Here is a 21,740-nt window from a genome sequence, read left to right as displayed (position 1 = left end):
CCATGTAAGAGTGGCTGCACCAATATGTAGATGAATTGTGCCTTCAGGCTAGCTTAGCAGGGCCTAGTACAAACATAAACCTTTCTAAGACTAGATTAAGTAAAACAAAAGACTGTAAAACAGCAAAATCCCTACCATCCAAGTGAATAGTGGCTGGGGACAGTGGGGGGGCAAAGATAAGATGAAAACTGGCTTATCCTTTGAGCTAGAAAAAAGAGCAGGGGAAAAAGTGATAAGTGGATCATGATGATAAAATTACTTTAAATATTTTTTAAAGAATCACATTTCTCATTTCAAAAGGCTGTGTTTTATAAAAAAAATAACATGAAGGGAACATGTAATAGTTGTAGTCCTATGCTTTTACGAGCTTGGGTAGCACTAGTCTTGTATCATGTGCAAAACTGCAAGACGTTTTTGTTTGTTTTTCTTTAGACAGTATCCAAAAACATCAAAAATTATATAGAAAGTATTAGATGCAAAATGTAGTTTCCAAACTAGACATAATACTAACTTTCAATTAATATCAAACAGAGATAAAATGCATCTCTTGAGAAAAACCTTACTATTTCAATCAAAAACTCAAAATAATGTATTATGCCTCCAACTTTTACTTCCATAATCTTTTAAAAATCTGTGTCAAATGTACCTAATATTTACATGTTGACTATAATACCTAGCAGACCAGGCCTTGAAATAGGTTAATTGCATAGGAAGATTTTACTATGTTTACATTTTTGTTTTAAATAAAAAATTTTAAAGCACAGTAAAGAGTCTGAGGACAAATTATTCAACTGTTTATCATACATAAGACTGCATGACTATAATACAAAGGGCTTGTCTTTTCATTTAACGTTACAATATACACAGCAAGTCCGGACTAGATCTTACAATCTGAACACAGGTATTTAACCTTTTCCATGCTGTTTATGTTTACAATGCACAGAAGTCCTGTAACCAAACTGTGTAGTAAAGCACACAAAACTGGACTGTAACATAACACAGTATGCAGAAGCACTGGAGTTTATGGTTTTTCATTATGTATGTTTAAAACAGTATTAATTTTTGGAACTTGCTAAGGTATGGAAACCAGCATGGGAGGGAAATCTATATTTGTTACCCTTATATTCCTAGCAGTAAGTACTGGATTTTGTTTTTATTTTATTTTATTTGTATTGCTAAGCTTGGTGTTTCATTCCTAAGATGATAGCCTCTCAATCACCAAATGTTTTTGAACTACCAAGTTCAAAAATATTTTAATTCACAGGCTTGACATTTCAGTACAAAAGAAATAGGGATCTCTTGATAAAAACATTGCTGATTTACAAAAACAGATAATTTCCAAAGCATTCTTTCACATTTGCACTGTATTCAGCCTCTCTGATGCCATTTGTGAGGATTGGTATAAAATAAAATAAAAAAGAACATCTTTTGTTCAGAAAAACTGACCTAGATGGCCATATGGAACTGACCAATATGAAGTACATGGTTTTCTGCTGAATGACCTTTCTAACCGGTTTACTGGCAGAGGTAGATTACTGCTTCTGTTCACGTAGAGGGCAAACAGTGTTAATCTGGGAAAGATAATCACTTCTTTACCCTACTTCCTCAGCTTAAATCACTGTTTTTCTCCATAATTTAAAAATCTTTATATGGGTCCAGAAATGTAGCAACTGCCAAGCTGACTGTGTTATATTAAGGCAGCAGAACCCCAAAATTAGGCACCTATTAAGTACAGCCTGTTAACCTCAGGTCTCACATGAGCTTTTTCCTTTACTCATACTAGTGTTTTGGACCTGTTCATGCAATCAAGGTCTTGCCTTCAAGTTTACATTTATGCTAATAAGGAATACAATAATCAACTGCTGGTTTCATAGCTTCTGGATCTAATGTCCCTTTTACTTTCAGAAGCCTGAACACATTTATAATGTAACAGATGTTATTATAGTCTTGAATTAGATGTCAAATCTATCATGTTCAGTACACAGATTACTGTAAATGTATTGGCTATGAATTCAACAACAGTTCCAGTTTTGTTTAAGCAATAGTACAGCCATAATTTTCAACTGACATTTAAAAATGGTCTAGTTACACCTTGTGTCAAAGTGCAGAACTGCTACATTATTGGTTACAGACATCTATGTGCTATAAAAACAGCTTTGGTACAATAAATTATCAAAAAAGAAAATAAATTTTTGTAAAATTCACAGCATAATTGTGAGGCAAAAAAGCAGTCACATAAAATTTCTGCATTTTTAAAAATGTTCAGGATGAACAGAAGACATGTTTGTGCAGAAGTAATGGTGGAGAAACCACGTGCCCAGAAAAAGCTAAAAAAAAAAGAAAAAGAAAAAAGAAAGAAGAAAGAAAGAAAGAAAAAGAAAAAGAAAAAGCGGGCAGGGACACAGTTGTAGCTATTTCCATCAAAAGCAAACCACTACTCCTGTGACCTTCAACCAATAAGGAAGTCAATTTTATGACACACGCAAAGTGACCTTGCAATACCTTACAATAAGTGGGTCACAAAAGTCTATTTTAAAAGAAAGGCCTCTTGAATTACCCATTCTCTGTGTTTTCAGCATTAAGGACTGTCTGCAAAGCATGTCCAAAAGTGATTGCATCTGAAATGGTAGGCTCTTCTAACTTAGAGTCCAAATCCATAAGGCCAAAGGTTATCCCCAAAGACCACCACTTAAGACTTCCCCTGGACTGGCCAAGACCAACCTGTTGATTGCTTCTCAGTGCACCTTAGTTACAAGACCAGTCATACTCCAACACTAGCTGATTGTGGTCTCAAATATGAGAGACACAGAATCCTATTTTAATTGCTGCTTTAAATTCTGAGTAGGTTCACAGATAAGGAGAGTCCTGATTACCGCCACTTAGCATGCTTAATGTGCCTCATGAACACCATTACAACCGTCCCTTTTTACAGCTGAAGAATTATATTTTGTAATATGAAGGTCCCTCTTCCTTACAGTACTTGCCTTTTCACACTCACATATGTTGGGAAATTAAAACTCATTAATTTTCCCCCAGCCATTTTATATATATATTTTTAAAAAACCTCAAAAAGCTCATTTATATGATCCTGGGCAGTGCACCTTTACAAATCTGCTTGCAACTGAAACTAAGATTTGTACATTTACCCCTGTAAAAAAAATCTGTAGCTTGGTTGTGGGAATTAAAATACGGGCAACATGATGAAACATCACCTCAAAGCTATCTAGGATAGGTATGGACATGGCTCTAAAAACTGCACTGTCCCTTTGCAATCTGTTCAAGTTTAAAAAAATAGTCAGCTTTGCCTTCCTGTAGCGGTTCAGTAAGTCTATCTCCTTCTGATTCAAGCAGCTTTGCACTTTTTTAAACTTTTTTTTGGAAAAACACCACTTCTATAAAAACACACAAGAAACAAACTTGTTTCAGTTTAGTCACGAGCTAGCCACAGGACTTTGCTGAACACAAACTCCTGTCATGGGAGACTCTTCCCTATCAATTCCTTGCCTCATTGCAAGGTGTCCTTCAGTCATGTAATGAGCAGGACCTGTATTAGCAGAGAATTGGTATGTTGGATGTCCTGCTATGCCAGTTTCTTGGCGTGGATTAGAGTAGACTGTTAAATTGACGTCCATAGCTCCATTCTGTCCAAAGTCCAATGTATTAGCAGCCACTGGGCGGTTCTGATAGGCTTGATTGCCTTGATTACCAGTTGAGGAGGAAGATGTAGAGGAAGAAGTAGTTGAGGAAGACAGGGAAGTCATGGAGTGGTGACTATGAACCACCTCCATAGAATCCTGGGTGGAGGAGCTGTTTGTTGGAGAATTGTAGACCCTTGGCCTGGTCCGGCTACCCAAGGCTTGCTGTCCATGGTGATGGTGGTGGTGATGATGGTGGTGGTGGGAAGTGTTTCCATGATGATGATGTAATGCATTCTGTTGCTGAGGGGGTACATGGAAGGAGGTTTCTTGAACTGGATGGGTTTCAACAGTGACTTGAGTAGGAGCTTCAGTGCCTGTCCAACCAATAGGAGGAGGAAACTGCTGTCGAACCTATCATTTAAAAAGACAGGCAGGCAGAAAAAGACTATTGTCACTTACACAGTAAGACATAACAGCGTAAGAGTAACTCTTACAAAGTAACAGTAAGATATACATAGTAAGATATAACAACATCTTGCTTATTTAAGTTTTTTTATATTTGGTATCAGATATCTAAACTGGACTAACTGGGGATTTCAGTTCTTGGTTAGCCAGGAATTCTTTTCAAGAAATTTACCTGTGGACTGTGGGTTTCACAATCCATAGCTTGTACAGCAGCAGTGAAGTGTCCACCACTATGTCGGTGCTGATGCGTTGGATCTGACCGTGCCCTTCCACTGTTGCTTGTTCCAGAAGAGCCACCTTTCAAGTAAGCAAGCAAATCTTAGCAAACAATTTAAAAACACAACCAGCAGATTACCATACTAAGGCAGGAAAAGTAATTTATAGCACACTTGCATTCTGCATACTGATATTCCAGAGTAACATGACTACTCCGAAAACGGGAAAGCAAAAATAGATCTAAAAATGTTTATCATGAACAGCAAATTTGAAATTGTTATTGATAAGAAAAGGAAAAACTAAGAAGCTGACAGAAATCTTTTTGTGAAACCAAAGTTTTAGGACTACAGACGCAAATACATCTTTCATTCATTCAGTAAAATTTTCATAAAAATACTTAGTTCATATTTTAAAATACTAATTGGACAAACAGAAAATACCTGAGCTTGAAGATGTGCTAGAAGTGGTTCCTGAAGACTGTGACTGCTCCATAGCAGGACTGGTAGATACACTGTTACTTGTGTTTGTACCTTCATCTGCTGTTTTCTTAAAGAAACTGTGCTGTAGGGCATAATAAGGTTGAATACGAGTTTTCGGATCATAGTCAAGCATCCTTAAGATGAGGTCTTTAAACTTCAAGTAGTCAGCTACAGTATGACCCGATTCCCCAGCACGACGCCCCCCTGGTCCTCCCGTTTCAACTCCAAGCATATTATGAAGTTTTCGGGTTCCAGGTGGTTTGTACTCCTGTAAAGAAATTAGAAATTACTTACATGTAATAACAACTGTGTTCTTAAGATATATTTTTACTATCACACATTGATTTGGCCAGAAACTATAACCATTATTTGTTCTCACATTTTTATCACTATGTTGAAAGATTCTGCATTTAAAATGAATACAATTGTCTGAGCTTTATGATGCAATGTCTCATGCTACAATCTTCTAGGAGATGTAAATCCCACTAAGTTCAACACATTTTACTCTGAAGTATGTGGGTACAGAACTGCACCCTTAGAAATGCTTCTCATTTAAATTCTTTGGAGTAACAAAAATGAGCTTACATCTGGTATTCCAAATACAGTATGTACTCACCCTTTTTCCATCTTTGGTCTTCTTTAAGTTCCAAGTGCCATCTGGCAGCTTCTCAAAGAACTTTCTTGCTTTGGGTGCTTGGTCAAGAATATGAGCAGGTGCTATGCCCAAAACCTCTACTATTTTATTCATCTGATCCACCTGTTAAAAAGGAGGATGATCAGTTAGGAGATCTACAGAAGTGAAGTACTATATGATATGTAGAGATAAATTTATTCCTTGTTTCAAATGAGCACAGCAATCACACAAAGAAAGTATGGTTTTGACTATCATTTACACTACCAGTTCTATGTAATACTAAATGTATCTGGTTTACAACACTACACAGATTGATTAAATTATCACTGTCTTTTGTGGAATTACATACCTCATTTGCCCCACTGAACAGGGGCTCTCCCGTATGCATTTCTACTAAGATACAACCAAGGGACCACATATCAATTGCAAGATCGTAAGGCATACCCAATAGCACCTCTGGTGATCGATAAAAGCGACTCTGGATATACTGGTATATCTGCATTTAAAAATAAATAATAATATATCACTTAAAGCCCATTTCTAGTTGAGATGTTAAATGAACTGTGACAGATACTATCCTCTATTAAGTATAAGATGATCACAGAAATAAAAAAAAATGTTGGAAAATGTGGTAATTACTTTTTAAAAAGCAAACATCTCTAAAACAGGTCATATCTCCTGAATCCATAATGCTATAACATGGTAATCATTTTAGAAAGGAAACAAAACCATTAATATACTGCCCATGACTGAGCATAGAATTCAAGGGCAGTCCTTTAATCATTCCAGATGGAATCAGTTAAAAACTTCTATCATGTAAATTAAGAACACAAGGATTAGTTCATCTGTTGAATTACACCAATTACTACAAACAAAACAACTACTGAAATATCCTGAATGTGGTATCTTTCCAAATAATCCAGGACCACACATTTACCCTCTGTCCAAGTTGACAAGAACTGCCAAAATCAACAATCTTGATAGCACTTCTTTTGGGGTTACAGAGCAAGATATTCTCAGGTTTTAGGTCACAGTGAATGATGCTAAGTTCAGGAGTTGCAAGAAAAAGCAGTGCAGTGCACATTTGTTGTGCAAACTTTCGCGTCAAGTTCAGTGACACCCCTCTGAAGTTTGTGTTCCTCAACAGGTCATAAAGGTTGTAGGAGAGCATTTCAAAAACTAAGCAGAGATGATTTCGGAACATAAAATGACGCTTCAAATGCACTGAAAGAAAGAAGGAAAAACCTGCATTAGATGTGTATTCTGACAAAAGAAAAATCAACAGATGGTATATGGACAGGTTACTTACCTGTAATGGTATTTCTTTGAGTGGTCATCTGTGAATACACACAAATGGATTATTCCGCACCTGCACAGTACAGCTCCATTTGTGTGATTTGCAGAGACCACGAAGAAGAAACCATGGTACGCAGAATTGATTTTAATAGTAAACTCTTTGTTTTAAAAGCAATTTATTGGCATAAACCTTTATTCTCTGAAAACTTTGCTTAATTATCCTACACTGTACATTTCTAAGTGAATTCATATTATTCAACACTACTACTGACAACAGCATTAATGACTAGACAGGATAAAGTCTACCTTCAACAAATATTTAGCCTAATTTACAAGATACGTAAGCATGAATATCCTCCCTGCTGTGTTACCTTTTGTCTGGACAGGTATATGTTAATTTGGCAAAAGGACTATGTGCTACATCAAGTGGAAAGCTCCAAACTGATCTCAGTGTCAAACACAAACAGCCTTGACTTATTGAGAATAAAGACAAGACTTAAGAAGTCCTTTCCTCCTTGAAATCAGGGTGGAAGTCATGTGCCACTTTAGATTAGTGCTTCTGGTGTGGTGGTCTGGCTTTTTCCCCCTTTGTGATTCACTAGGGAATGGTACCATATGTGTGGCATTTCTTGCCATGGACCTATAGCTGATGGATTGGATTACTGGTCTGAACAACACTACCCTAGATATTGTTGGACTCTCACCAGCCCTTGCCATCAATAGCTTCTAGTGAGGAATACTGGAAATTACAGTCTAACAAAGGTTGGGAGATATGTGGTTCCCACTCTTAAAATAAGTCATCTTGGGAACTAACATGTTTAACATGTACAGTACAGTATAGTGAAAAGAAAGCATATTGGGGGGGGGGGGGGGGGGAAGAGGGAAGGAAGGAAGGAAGGAAGGAAGGAAGGAAGGAAGGAAGGAAGGAAGGAAGGAAGGGTAACTTCTCTAAAGAAAATGATGGAATTTCGACTCCTATGACAGTTCTTAAGCTATTAATAATTTCATAACTAGAGAGTCTATATGGTGTCAATGGTTGGACTAAGACTCTGTAGACCAGGGTTAAATTCCCTGCTTGGCGATGGAAACCCACTAGGTGACCAAGGCAAGTCACACTCTCTCAGCCTCAGAGGAAGGCGTAGGTAAACCCCTTCTGAACAAATCTTGCCAAGGAAACCCCATGGGAGGTTCAACTTAGGGTCATCATAAGTCAGAAATGACTTGAAGGCACACACAACAACAACATAATTTATTCATTACAATCTAGCATCTTAAGCTTTTATTTGAAACATATGTACATGTACTTGGATGACAGAATTGGGGGTATACTTATCAAATTTGCAGATGACACCAAATTAGGAGGAGTAGCTAATACCCCTGAGGACAGGATCAAGCTTCAGAATGACCTTAATAGATTAGAAGGTTGGGCCAAAACTAACAAAATGAATTTCAACACAGAGAAATGTAAGGTACTGCACTTAGGACAGAAAAATGAAATGAACAGATATAGGATGGGCGATACCTAGGATGGGCGACACCTGGCTGAATGAGACTACATGTGAAAGGGATCTGGGAGTCCAAGTACAGTGGTACCCCGGGATACGAATGCGCCGCCTTACGAAATTTCCGGGTTACGAAAAAAATCAATTGAAAAAAACTGTTCCGGGTTACAAAGGTTATTTCGGGTTACGAAAGAAATTTTGGTGCTTTTCGGCGCTTTTTCGCACCAAATCGCGGCTTTTCCCCATTAGCGCCTATGGGTTTTCGGCTTGCGAAAGCTTTTCGGGTTACGAACGCGGCGGCGGAACGAATTAAATTCGTAACCCGGGGTACCACTGTAGACCACAAATTGAACATGAGTCAACAGTGTGATGCGGCAGCTAACAAGGCCAATGCGATTTTAGGCCGCATCAATAGAAGTATAATGTCTAGATCAAGGGAAGTAATAGTTCCACTCTATTCTGCTTTGGTCAGGCCCCACCTGGAATATTGTGTCCAGTTCTGGGCACCACAATTTAAAAAGGATGTTGAGCGTGTCCAAAGGAGGGAGACCAAAATGGTGAAATGTCTGGAAACCATGTCCTATGAGGAACAACTTAGGGAGCTGGGGATGTTTAGCCTGGAGAAGAGAAGGTTAAGAGGTGCTATGATAGCCCTGTTTAAATATTTGAAGGGCTGTCATATTGAGGAGGGAGCAAGCTTGTTTTCTGCTTCTCCAGAGACTAGGACCCGGAGAAATGGATGGAAGCTACAGGAAAAGAGATTCCACCTCAACATTAGGAGGAACTTCCTGACAGTAAGGGCTGTTCAACAGTGGAACACACTCCCTTGGAGTGTAGTGGAATCTCCATCCTTAGAGGTTTTTAAACAGAGGCTGGATGGCCATCTGTCAGGGATGCTTTGATTGTGGGTTCCTGCATGGCAGGGGATTGGACTGGATGGCCCTTGCGGTCTCTTCCAACTCTATGATTCTATGTGTGCATGAATATTCATATACGTGTGTATGATAGGTTTACCTTAGGGTCACCATAAATTGGAAACAACCTGAAGTCTCAAAACAACAACAACCCAATTTCAAAACTAAACAGTGTTTATCACCTTTCTTTTAACCAGCTTCCAGATTAATCTCAAAATCAGTAGGATTACATGCAGCAATCAAAACAAGAAAACAATACCACTAGTTTCTGGAAGGATAGTTTTATCTTACTCGCCCTCTCTCTTTCCCGTTTTGGAACATTTGTAATCAACTACATATTTAAGGACAAATTTCAGAAACATAAGGTTCTTTTGGAGTTACCAAATGCTTTTATAATTGACCCTACCATCTGGATTTTCATGACAAAGCAATGGCTATTCATTCCAGAGTACAGGAAAGGCATAACAATGTTATGCAATTGTAAATAACTGTCTAGAACAAAGCAACAATGTTTCTTGATATTTTGATAAAGCAGTCCATCCAGTGTAAAGTAGCCTAGTTATTTTTAAAATCTATATTGTAGTAATACCTTTATCAGGATGACCAAAAAGGCACAAAATTGCACATAAAGCACCTAAGATCTGCAGAACTCTTTTATCACTTAAAGAGTTTTAAGGAAAATCAGAGTGGGGGAAGAGGGCAATTAGATGCTACAAGTCATGTAATAAATATCCACGTTGCTTTCAAATGTATGGAAATGAAGGGTCTTGCAGACTCTGAAAGGTCATATGCTGTGATGTTAAATTTCATCCAGAACTGATGGAACTGAACTGCTTTTCCCAGGAGTGGGAAAAGCCAAAATATTTCTTTTTTCATTTTAAAATACAAAATCCTTTTATAAATTCAAAAGTATATTCATCAGGAATGTTTCTCATAGCAAACAGCTTACCTTTGTATCTCCCCTGTCCAAGACATTTTGTCTTTCACAAAATCAATAGTAGACAGACAAACACTTAGACTACACGTTCTGAACCACTGCTTCTATTTTCAATAACAGTGAGTAGCTTAGGATATGAGAAAGGCTATTCTGGGAGTTAATGAGATCAACATGCTAACCAAGAATAGGTTGCTTACATATAATTATGATTTTTCCAGTAGTCATCTGTGATCTCATATATACTGGCCACTCTGCACCAGTACAGATATCCTGAGAATCTTTGAGAGCTTGTCTTTTGACAGTAGCCTCACACTCTCCAAGTACTGTATTTAGCATTTTTCCCATTTTTTACCTTAGACCCAAATCCACCACTACAGAACAGCAGATGATGAGATAAACAGAGCAGGGGAGGAGGATGGATTTTGTAAATTCAGAGATGACTACTCAAAACAATTACAGCTACTGGTATTACCCTGTTTCTTTTCCTTATAGTCTTTGTCACTCACTATATGGAAGATTAGAAAGCTGACTTAAAAAGGACAGAGGGGTAACACACTTAAGAAAGCACTGCCCTCCCAAAGGATGCATCAACAGAGATTCTTAAGAAATGAAGGCTGAGAGTTGTAGCCATGATTTAGCACAGAAGACTTTCAAGGAAAGTAATAATTATTAGGAAAGCCCATGAAGCTACTGTTGAATGACTCATGAAAGCTTGCCGTGAGGTTTCCTAGCCATGTGATAACAAAGATGTACGGTATTAACCACTAATTGAACAAGTTTTTGAGGAAAGAATGTCTTGCCTTTTTTACTAGCAGTGTAATACAAAAAGGAAGTCTGTGCCTGGTATGAGAGAAACAAAATAAGGGTCTCCTGAAATCCAAGGTATGCCAAGAGCATCCAAACTCATTAAATAGGTTATTGATAAAGGCAAGTAAGCCTAAATATTATTATCGGTGGAAAGTCAATTCTAATTTTAGCAGAAATGATATCTTCATGAACAAGACACATCAAGGAAAACATAAGTATAGAGGGTCTACACAGAGCACAAACTCAATAGACATGATGTAACTGTAATGAGAAACATGGGGGGGGGAGATACAGACAGGTGGCTCCATGCCGCCCGTTTTTGCCCCTCGTCAGTGCAGCTTCTTTTTAAGAGTGGCATAATGGTGCTCGTGTGCCATGATGACGACGCTCCCAGAAAGTGTCATGTGGACAGGGATGCAGCAAGATGGCTCACGGGCACCGAAAGTAGGGCTGGGCATATATGCAAGGCCAGCGCTACAGAGCCCTAAAATCGACCCACGCACCAGTCTGTACCGGGCCAGAGTTTTTCCATGACAGCAATCACAAGTCACATGTCACTGGAGGCTCAAATGATCGATGAGGTAAGCTATAGTAGGAATTGGACCTCTGAACGGTGCTGGAGTTAATAACGTTTTTTTTTAAAAAAAAAACTTTAAAATCAGGTGCAAAATCTTGTATTTGATGAAACTGCTGCTGAATAAACCTGAAGAGATAAAAATGAGAGGCCCCTTGAAGACAAAGAAACAAGACACTTGAAGATGAAGCTGCACTACCAACACTACTAAGTACTTTGTAAATATGCATGGAGCCATAGCCCAAATGCTAGAATGCTGAGCTGATAAAATGCTCTTCCTAAAGCAAACTGAAGAAATCAGTGACTGAAAGAATAGGCAGCTATATGGAAACATGCATTCTTGGTAGTGGTAAACCAACTACACTTGAGTAGCAAAGAAAATGTAATTGCAACGATGACCATTAATACACACACACACACACACACACACACACACACACACACACATATGAATCTACATCCCTGATGTCCAAATTCAGGAATATCTCATCTACCTTTTTTAGGACAAATAAATAACTCAAGTAGAACCCTAGGTTGATACATAAAGATCAGACAAGTGCTATGCACTTCCATTTTATAAGATAGGGATGAAATAACAGAGCACTCCCAGTGAAGTCTTCTGACTGATTCAATGGCATAACCAGAATGCATGATCTTGAGGAACCCAAAATTCAATATTCTCAATTATCACATGCAATAAAAGCGCTAATCGGTGTTCTTGTAAATGCCTTCTGAACACGAACCTATAACATGCAACTTGTCAGAGTTACTGCAGCTAAAGATTGATGATGGATTTAGAATGTGGCTTAGACAGTTTGATCTGTTTTAATAAGTGCATCTTTGCTTTATCCTTACTTTTCTTTGGCTTTGAACTGGTACCAAAAGACAATGTCTTAATTTTCTATAAAGCTTCCTCTATGGTTTTTCCTGCTGTCAACAGTATCTCTACCACAAATGCAAATATGACGCATACAACACAGTGTTCTATATTAATGCTATAAGTGACCCTTCCATGCCCTCAGTGTCAGTACTGATACCAAATGCACTGATGGAACAGAGCTAGATCTTGGCACTGACTGACAAGAGGTTTTTAGACAACCTGGAGTGAACAGCTGGTTCATCACTGGAGGTAAGTAAAAGAAAATAGCTACTGAAGCTGTAGATAAGGACGTATTTGGGGCCACAAAGTTGGATGTTTTATATATTCCCTTCCCACTGCAAAGCTTTAAGGCCTAACAATTTGGCAATGGGAACAGAAAGCAACCACCTAATCCTTGCCTAGGCAAAAGAGATAATGTTAACAGCTATCTGATTCTGAGAACCTTTCAATTCACAAATATATAAAGATATACTCTCTCTTAACACATTTCTTATGCTCTTCAAGCCCACATAGGGCTACTGGCAAAATGTAAACTCTGTGTATCTATAACGTTGCATGCACAGGTGCAGAGTTTTCATATATGTGAGTTATAGAGACTACAAAAATAATCTGTCTCACTGAAGAAGCTGATTTAACAGAAAGCACATATTTTGTGCCATTTTTATCAAGCTTTTATCTGTCAATTACACTATCATGAGAAAGAATATTTAGCAACCATTACACATGCCAGATTTTATCAATTGCCTTCAACTGCCATGAGCAGAGCCCATCTACACACCAACAACCAGGAGGTGCCTTCTTAGTAAACAAGATACCTAGTGCCAGATTTTCAGAAAAAGATTGCATTCCAGAAGCTAAATGAAGCTACCAGAAAAACCTGAAACAGACTTCCCTAAACTATTTTTGTTTTCTGAGTACATATGTTTTTCCCCCCAAATTAGACATAAAGGTTACATTTGCAAAGTCCACCTGATTTCTTTACATTTAAGAATGTATTATTCCACCTTAAGAGGAAAGTAAAAATATAATTGTGTGCTTCCAAGCCATTTCTGATTTATGGCAACCCTAAGGTAACCCTATCATAGGGTTTTCTGGACAAGCTTCTGCAGAGGTGGCTTGCCATCCTCTGAAACTGAGAAAGTGTGATTTGACCATGGTCACCCAGTGAGTTTTCATGTTCAAGCGGAGAATCAAACCCTTATCTCCAGAGCTGTAGTCAAATCTCAGACCACACCACCATGCTGGCTCTCAAAACATAATGCTTATCATTATAACAAAGGAAGAAATATGAAACTATAAGGCTCTCAAGTATTCAAGTTTCTGAAAAGAATAATAATTATAATACCTATGTAATATTTCATTTCAGTATCATGTTTGTTCATAAGCTCAAGAAGCCGCACTTCAATCTGGGCTTGATTTAGGAACGCTTTCTTGTTCTTTATAATTTTAATAGCCACCCACTCCTGTTCCACACGATCGTATGCCTTTACAACCTGTAGAATAAAAAAGGTACACTAAATAAACATAATAAACATAATTCATATTTACATTATAAGATCCCATACACAAAAAACAATATCTAAATAAAATACTGCTTCAAAGCGTTAGAGGCTCAATGAGGCAAACTGAATAATGTACCAAATGATCCCTCAAATCAGGCTGTTGGAAAGCTATTTCCTGAGGGCAACTGTGTGAAAGGCCTTCTCTCTGGTGGTGAATGACTATAATGATACTTTCATTTTTTAGGGCTGTGTCTTTCCACCTGAAGAACAGGCAAGATCACAGGATGCATTCCCCTTCCCTGAAGCCCGTCATCTGCTTTAGAGGACTGTGAAATCCTCTGGAGCAAATTTCAGAGATACACAGGGTGGCAGCGGGAGCCTGTAGCACTGGCTCTTTAAAATGTAACAAGAACATGTTTGTATTTCTAATAAAAGCCAAAGTTTTTCAGCTGGCTTTTGTCTATGGCTAAGTCTGCATGAAACATCAAACCATGGTTTAATATTAGATGCAAATGCAGGAATAAGCCCACATGAAGTATTAGGCTCACACACAATTACACATACACACACTTCCTACTCCTACATGACTGCGAGGAGGATTAAACCAGACTTTAGTTTCACTTTACCTGAATCCTGATTTACTGTTACATGAGAAGCAGAAATGGTTGTTCATAATAAACTCTAGTTTAGTTAAACAGAACACTAAGAAAAAGAAGTTTAAAAAAGACAGATTTGAAATCTATTTTAAGTCCAAATTATACAAGTTTATTTTAAATCACAATTCCTGGTTTGCACATACCAGCAGACCAGGAATCTGCAGAATGGGAAGCAAGGGGCTACATGTGACAAAAAAAATGGAGCGAGTTTGAGGAATAAATTTAACTTTCTAAAAGCCTAGTACGAGCAACACACTAAAGAACTGTAAAGATGTTCATTGCAGCACCACGATACTTTAAAATAAATGTAAATTATACAGTATCAGTCTGGAATATGATTAGTAGAAGGGAAGAGGTTACTGAAGAAAGTAGCAATGTATCCTGCACTTTCCAGAAAGACTCAGAACACTTTCCTTTCATAGAGGGCTATGGAAGAGTCAATTGGAAAGGACCACTGGAGAGCCAAATTGAAAGGGCCCTGGCTGCTTAAGAGCCTTGGTCTTCTGCTGAGCAAGCAACCAACTCTTCATCCCACCACAATTCTGTTCCAAGAAACACTTTTTTCTTCTTTCCCAAATGTAGCTTTCTTCTACTCCACTATCCCACCTATCTGACCCAAGCTTCAGAAAGATCTCTCTCTCCCCTTCCCTCCAACCTGCTGTCTCTTCCCAATGAAATCACACAGATCTGCCTACCTAGAAACACAGCCATGTGACACATTTCCTCAAATTCTAATATTTCTCCTGAGCGGTCTCAAAAGTATTAGAATTCCTATTTTTCTGAATGTGTGTGAGAGAGAGGCAGCAACTCTAATGAATTCTAATGATCTATTTTAAATGTCAGCATTAATTGGGTGAACGAATAACTGACTGGGTTAATCAATGAGTTAATTCTAAGCTGAGAAAGTAGACTAAAGTCTAGGAAAGCTGATGCTGCCAACTTCTTTCTTTCAGTTAGTTTCAAAGGTGCTATCAGATCTCTCTACATATTGATTCTACAGATTAATACAGCTATCTTTGAATTCTATTAGCTATGTAAGTTGATAAATGATTTTTCATGTAGCATGCTTTACCTGTCCAAATGAACCTTTGCCTATTAAAGAGTCAATTTCATAACGATCCATCCACTTTTCCCCATTTTTCACAATGTAGTCATAGTTATCATCATCATAACCATCATTGTAAACCTTCCGCTCTTTTTTGTGACTAGAATCATCTCCTTGGCCCTGTTGATGTCGCCGCTTCTTTTTTGCATAGTAAACCTGAGATTCAGAAACATAATTATTGTATAAAGCCAACTTGTATCATAACAGTAACAGTATAGATCAATATTGTACTATCTATTCCCATACCATTGTTTTTTGTGGCTGTTTTAAAATACTGCTTTATCCACCCACAAAAAGTGCCATACTAATATGAAAGGAAATGCTTTTAGTGACACCCTGTCAATCGTTTTTGAGACAAAACAGCACTACTGCCACATATGTGAGAGCTTGCTGCATGCCTGGGCACAACCTGAAGTTTAGAACTATGAAAGTTCCAAAAAGCTGGTAAAATTGCTACAAAACCTGTAGAATAGGATAGTATATGCATAACCTGCAGAATCCTAGCTATCAGATTGTAACTTGTGAGTGCAAGCCATAACTCTGCTCTATTAATCAACTGCTATGTGACAGAGGCCATTAGTGTTGGCTCTTATTGTGGCTAAGTAAGAAGAAGCAGAGTGCAGAGGGTTCTGATCTTAGTGAACTAGCAGGCAAACTGAAAAAGAAAACAGAGGGGAAGTGGAGTAGTTTTTATTTAATATAGTTTAACCAGTGTTATAACTGAATTTGATCACCAAGAGATTACACATTTCAAAATGCTATTCAGGCAGCAGGCATTTCTTTGATGCATAGAATATAAGACTACTTGACTTGAATAATATGATCTAAAATAATTGCTAGTCCCAGCTAGAGTAAATATATAAAATCAATGAGATTTACATGTTTGTTGACTCGCAATTTGGCAGTTGATTCTAATTGGAACCAGTACAGTGGATCCTTGTTATACGCTGGGGTTTGGTTCCAAGATCCCCCGTGTATAACAAAATCCGTGTATGCTCAAGTCCCATTAAGTATAATGACATAGCAAAATGGTGTCCCTAATAAAAAATGGAACATCAAGGTAAATTTATACTTTTTTGGAACATTTTCAAACCGTGTATGCTTAAATCCATGTATAACAAATCCATGTATAAGAAGGGCCAACTGTAGTTGGATTTAGACCTAATAATCTAGATCCCTCCCCCTTCATTTAAAAATACATTCTTAATGCTAATAGAAATGTACCATTTTAGTAGGTAAGACTGTGTAATGCAATCAGTATTTTAGTGTCACTAAATGAACTGGACTTAGGAAACACAAAACATTTTCAAGTGCTACTAATAACAAACTACAATCTGTGCGAAAATAAAATTCAGCTACAAATGAACTGTGTATATTTACCTCATTAATATGTTTGTATGTTTTGATCAAATCCACTGACAGTTTCCTCAGAGGAGCAGTTGCTGGATCACGGAAAGTTTGGGGCATCCGCCTCTGCAAAATGACAATATCAGACATTACCTTACACATATGGAGAAAAAGACCAGCATGTAGTATGAAGACAAAATTATCTAAGTCATTTTAATCGTCTGTTTGCACCAAATAGAATCAGCAGGGTTTAGTTGTCTATTATGCAAGCCACAGCACTCAAACCCCTTCTGCATTTTCAACTTTTATTTTATTTATTTATTATTTTCAAATTTTATATTTAAAATCTATTTTATATTATCTACAGATAGACTGACTTATGTCAGTCTTGTGGTGCTGCCCTTGAAGATGAGTCAGATGCTGTAGTTAATGCAAAATTTAGCAGCTAGATTGTTGATTAGAGTATTGCATAAAAGAAACCACGTAAAGGAGTTGCATTGGATGGTAATTTTTCCAGGCTGAATTCACGGTGCTGTTGATAATATTTAAAGCCCTAAATGGAATCAGGCCTTTACACCTCTTCCTAATACCGTGGGACCTTGACACTTCTCCCTAAATAGGTTTGAAGACTGAAATCTGCTGGAGGACCCCTCCATGCTCCACCAATGAGGACGTATACTGTGGCAGAGCAAAGGACAGAGGGCCTTATCTGCTGTTGCATCTCAGTAATAAAAACCTTTGCGCCTTAGAGAAATGACTGACACCAATGCTGCTTTTTATTCCAGCACAAAGAAAAAACACTGCTCTTTCAATAAAACTTTGAGGCCTAACTGACTACATGCAAATCTGCACATGTGCTTGTTTTTTATTGTCTTGAATGGTTTTAACTAGTTTTATATAGTTTCATCACAGGCCTCACAGGCCTTTCCTAAATAAAACCGCTCAGCCACAGAATGATTACCCACTCACACCAAATATTATACTACTACTCTTGCCCATGTTCTGTTTATTATTAATTAGATATTTTAAAAATTCTAATTTTTAACTGTAATATGGTTAATCCTTTTTTAAGGGAGGTGTTGTTATAATGATGTAATATTGTGTGGGGATATTTTAATTGTTAGCCGCTTTGATTGTTTTTACAGAAAAGCGGGGTATAAATAAAAGTTTTATTTATTTTATTTATCTATTTTAACTTGTCAAATTATTTAATAAGCTTTTAGGCTATTTTAATGATTTTTATGTTTTAAAGTTGTTTAAAATTGATTAAACTTTTGGCATTATTATAAACCACCCTGAAATCTCAAGATATAAAGAAATCTAGAAATATTCAAATAAACAAGACAGATATAGATATAAAAGGCTCAGTGGCTGTGCAAACCGCCCCTGAAGGGGTTTGACCTGGCTGTTCTGCGGCACAAAAGGAAGCCACAAAAAGTGACTCCTTTTTGTGCCCTCGAAAGGGTGCCATAGCCATGCCTTTATGACGCTCTTTTGGCGCTGCGTCATCTAGATGCAGAATCAGAGGAGCACTGCACCACCGTATGCTGTGTGGTGCTGTGCACGGTGTCATGCCGGCCTGGGGCGGAGCCAGGGTGTGTGTCATGTGGACGTCACGCCCTGACTCCACCTCCAGGCTGGCCCTTCCCACCTGTCTGCACCGCCCCTCAGATTTTAAAAATACTGTGATGTCATGGGACATTCACATTTTGTGTTTTTAGATCTCTGCTGTACTTTAGCCCTTTGCTGATGTGGCATTAACAATGATTGGACTAAAATATTGGAGTGGTCAATGTAAAAGGTGGGGTGAAAAAATATAAACAAATACCATACAGGATCGAGAGCCAGGATGTACAGTGAACCCTCTGTAACCATTCCAGACCCCCACCACCACAGATGGCAAATTCTACAGTATCTCAAAAGTCCCATTCTCCTCAATGGCAGTGTGGCTGCTGCACATACCACCATTGAGGAGAATAGGGCAGGGCCATCTGTGGATGCTTCAATCTGAGGATGCCAAGAAGGGATTGGGAAATGTGTTTGTGAACCAGAGACTTCACTATTTCGTTGTTTATATTAATGATCAATTAAATGTTTGATTACAGATCTCCAGTAGATCAATGTTGTGAACAGTAACCAATGTCATTTGTTCACATAAAAAATAATCTGTGTTGGAAACAATCTTACCATTCTTTCTGCAATAATACCTCAAAATGCTCAGTGTCCAATTAATCTTAACTTTATTACAAAATATTCGAAATGGATTCTGAAAATGTAAAGCTACTGAAAATCTCATTACCTCTTCATTCCTCTTTTTAAAGTACTCCAATATTAATTTAACAGAAGTTATCAGTGATAGTAAGAGAAACTTTAAAATAAGGTTTATCATCTCCTGTCAGAACAAAATAACTGTAACTGCCATCAACAGGAAGGAATGAGACCTCTGTGTAATAATAATAGTTGAATTTTATCTGGCCAGCAGATGGAGCCTAAAGTCTGTAAAACAAGCTATTTAATGGGTTTAACAATTGTCATTCCGACCAACAGCAATCTTTCACCAAGAAATGCAACATATAAACCTCTTCACAGCTTGAAGAATCAGTAAGAGCATGGTCTAGTGCTTTGAGTGCCAGACTAGGATTAGAGGGGGAGAACAGGGTTCAAATTCCCCATTTGGTTACGGAAACCCACTCTCTCTCAATCACAGAGGATGGCAATGGCAAACCCCCTCTGAACAAATCTTGCCAAGAATTGGGTAGGGTTGCCTTAGGGTTGCCATAACGACTTGAAGGCACAAAATAGCAACAGGCTCTGATAGTATTGCTCACTAAGCCACTTTAAAATAACACAGTTATCAAATAATATTTTAAACATTTTCCAGACACAGTAATATTGGCCGATATTGGCCATATACTCACTGGGCTGGAATATCAGGGCCACCTAACTTCTTTACAAACTCAGGGCAACAGTAATAATGACTGATGGTCTTGTGCAAGGTAGAAAACAGATAATTACTATTTCCAGCTCTCTTACTGGAAGAACATGACTGTTTGAATTTAAACATTTTAATTTTTAACACTTCACTGGCAGTTTTTCATTCTCAGAACAGTATCCAGTACCAGTTGCTTCTTTTTAATCTATTTATTTTTTATTTATTTATCTATTATTTATCAATTTTTATTTATTTATTTATAGTGCAAGAAACTCCATTCAGAAACAAATGCTTCAATTAACATAAATTCAATCAAAACAAATTGCTTTAAAAAAGTACATTTTAAAGAATAGGTTTTATTTAAGCTAGTGACCATAGCATCTGAACAGCATGTTAAGAGGTGCTATGATAGCCCTGTTTAAATACTTGAAGGGATGTCATATTGAGGAGGGAGCTAACTTGTTTTCTGCTGCTCCAGAGACTAGGACCCACAGCAATGGATGCAAACTACAGGAGAAGAGATTCCACCTCAACATTAGGAGGAACTTCCTGACAGTAAGGGCTGTCCGACAGTGGAACATACTCCCTTGGAGTGTAGTGGAGTCTCCTTCCTTAGCGGTCTTTAAACAGAGGCTGGATGGCCATTTGTCAGGGATGTTTTGATTGTGAGTTCCTGCATGGCAGGGGGTTGGACTGGATAGCCCTTGCTGTCTCTGCCAACTCTATGATTCTATGATAATGGTATAGTTCTATATTCCTATTAGATTAATGCTTATTATTACCTTATTCTTGTTTTTATCTTTCTCTGAGAGTACTTTGCACATCTTAATATGTATACATACATATACATAAAATACCAGTTTTTTACTGCTTGTTATTTCAGTTAAATCTTAATTTATACATATTAAGATTTAACAGAAATAATAAGCACTAAAAACTGGTATTTTATTGAAAGATATAAATCATATCACAGCCTAATAACTTTGGACTGTTAATGTCAGAAAACAAGAAAATGTGGTTCATCAAGCTTTCTAATACATAAAAAAAGTTTCACAGTATTAATATAATTAGGATCCAATTTTTTCAATAAAAAGTTAATGCGAAAATCCCAGTTTAAACAACAACAACAACAACAAACTTAAACAGAAACTCTTGAGTTTTTGTTTTTCTTAAAAAACAAACTTTTTTTTCCAACACTGTTGACTACTGAGTCAAGGACGGGGCTAATTTGTGCAAACTCACTAATTCTAGTGGACCACAGAGAGAACATGCTGAATCAGAAGTGAGGTACTATCACACATCTGGTTTTGGCTCCAAATCATTCGATTTTTTCTTCTTGTGGGTAGTGAGGGAGGGGGAAAGGTGTCAATGTCTGATTTAGTGGTTATTGGAGCCTTAGATGACAATAAATAAATAAATAAATAAATAAAATCAATTCATTAATTAATTAAGATAAAGAGAATCTAATAAAACCTGTGGTTATCTTCCTAGTAGAAAATACCGAGACAAACATTCATTTGTGAACAATTTTCCCTCCTGAAGGGTGATAGAAAATCTTAAGTCAAACAAAGAGATAAAGGGTGAAATACCAGTGCAACCTAACAAAAGAGCAGGTCCAAATAGTAAGCACTCCAGGATTCTGAAATCACTGGTTTTCTTACACATATCTTGTCGCTAATATTGGCTTCTCTACTGGAGGACTAACAGAGAGCCAATTCAATATCAATCTTTTTAAAAGGGTCATTTCCAAGAGTCACAATTATCTCCCTTTTCATGGTTATGGCTCTTTAGCTTCTTAAAAAGTTTCAAAATGTGGGAGAGCTCAGCAGTGACCTATGGTCACTTCTGGTTTTGTG

The 21,740-nt window shown here is 37.5% G+C and overlaps 1 protein-coding gene across 1 annotated transcript in view; it reads right to left on the bottom strand.

Annotated features, from left to right (window-relative positions):
* Nucleotides 1-771: 771 nt before the first annotated feature.
* The window catches only part of DYRK1A (dual specificity tyrosine phosphorylation regulated kinase 1A), a 103,469-nt gene continuing 82,500 nt past the window's right edge, over nt 772-21,740 (bottom strand). Inside the window, exons 3-11 of the mRNA XM_042458226.1 lie at nt 16,986-17,078; nt 15,573-15,761; nt 13,688-13,835; nt 6,370-6,656; nt 5,782-5,928; nt 5,415-5,555; nt 4,760-5,066; nt 4,276-4,400; nt 772-4,049 (exon numbers count right to left, since the gene is read on the bottom strand). Coding sequence (XP_042314160.1) covers nt 3,432-4,049; nt 4,276-4,400; nt 4,760-5,066; nt 5,415-5,555; nt 5,782-5,928; nt 6,370-6,656; nt 13,688-13,835; nt 15,573-15,761; nt 16,986-17,078 — 2,055 coding nt within the window. The 3' untranslated portion in view covers nt 772-3,431. The remainder of the gene's footprint in view (nt 4,050-4,275; nt 4,401-4,759; nt 5,067-5,414; nt 5,556-5,781; nt 5,929-6,369; nt 6,657-13,687; nt 13,836-15,572; nt 15,762-16,985; nt 17,079-21,740) is intronic.

The sequence above is a fragment of the Sceloporus undulatus genome, chromosome 3 (genome assembly GCF_019175285.1).
Source record: "Sceloporus undulatus isolate JIND9_A2432 ecotype Alabama chromosome 3, SceUnd_v1.1, whole genome shotgun sequence".
NCBI classification, from domain to species: domain Eukaryota; kingdom Metazoa; phylum Chordata; class Lepidosauria; order Squamata; family Phrynosomatidae; genus Sceloporus; species Sceloporus undulatus.
Note: the sequence above shows the minus strand (reverse complement) of the source record. Positions and strands in the feature narration are given on the sequence as shown.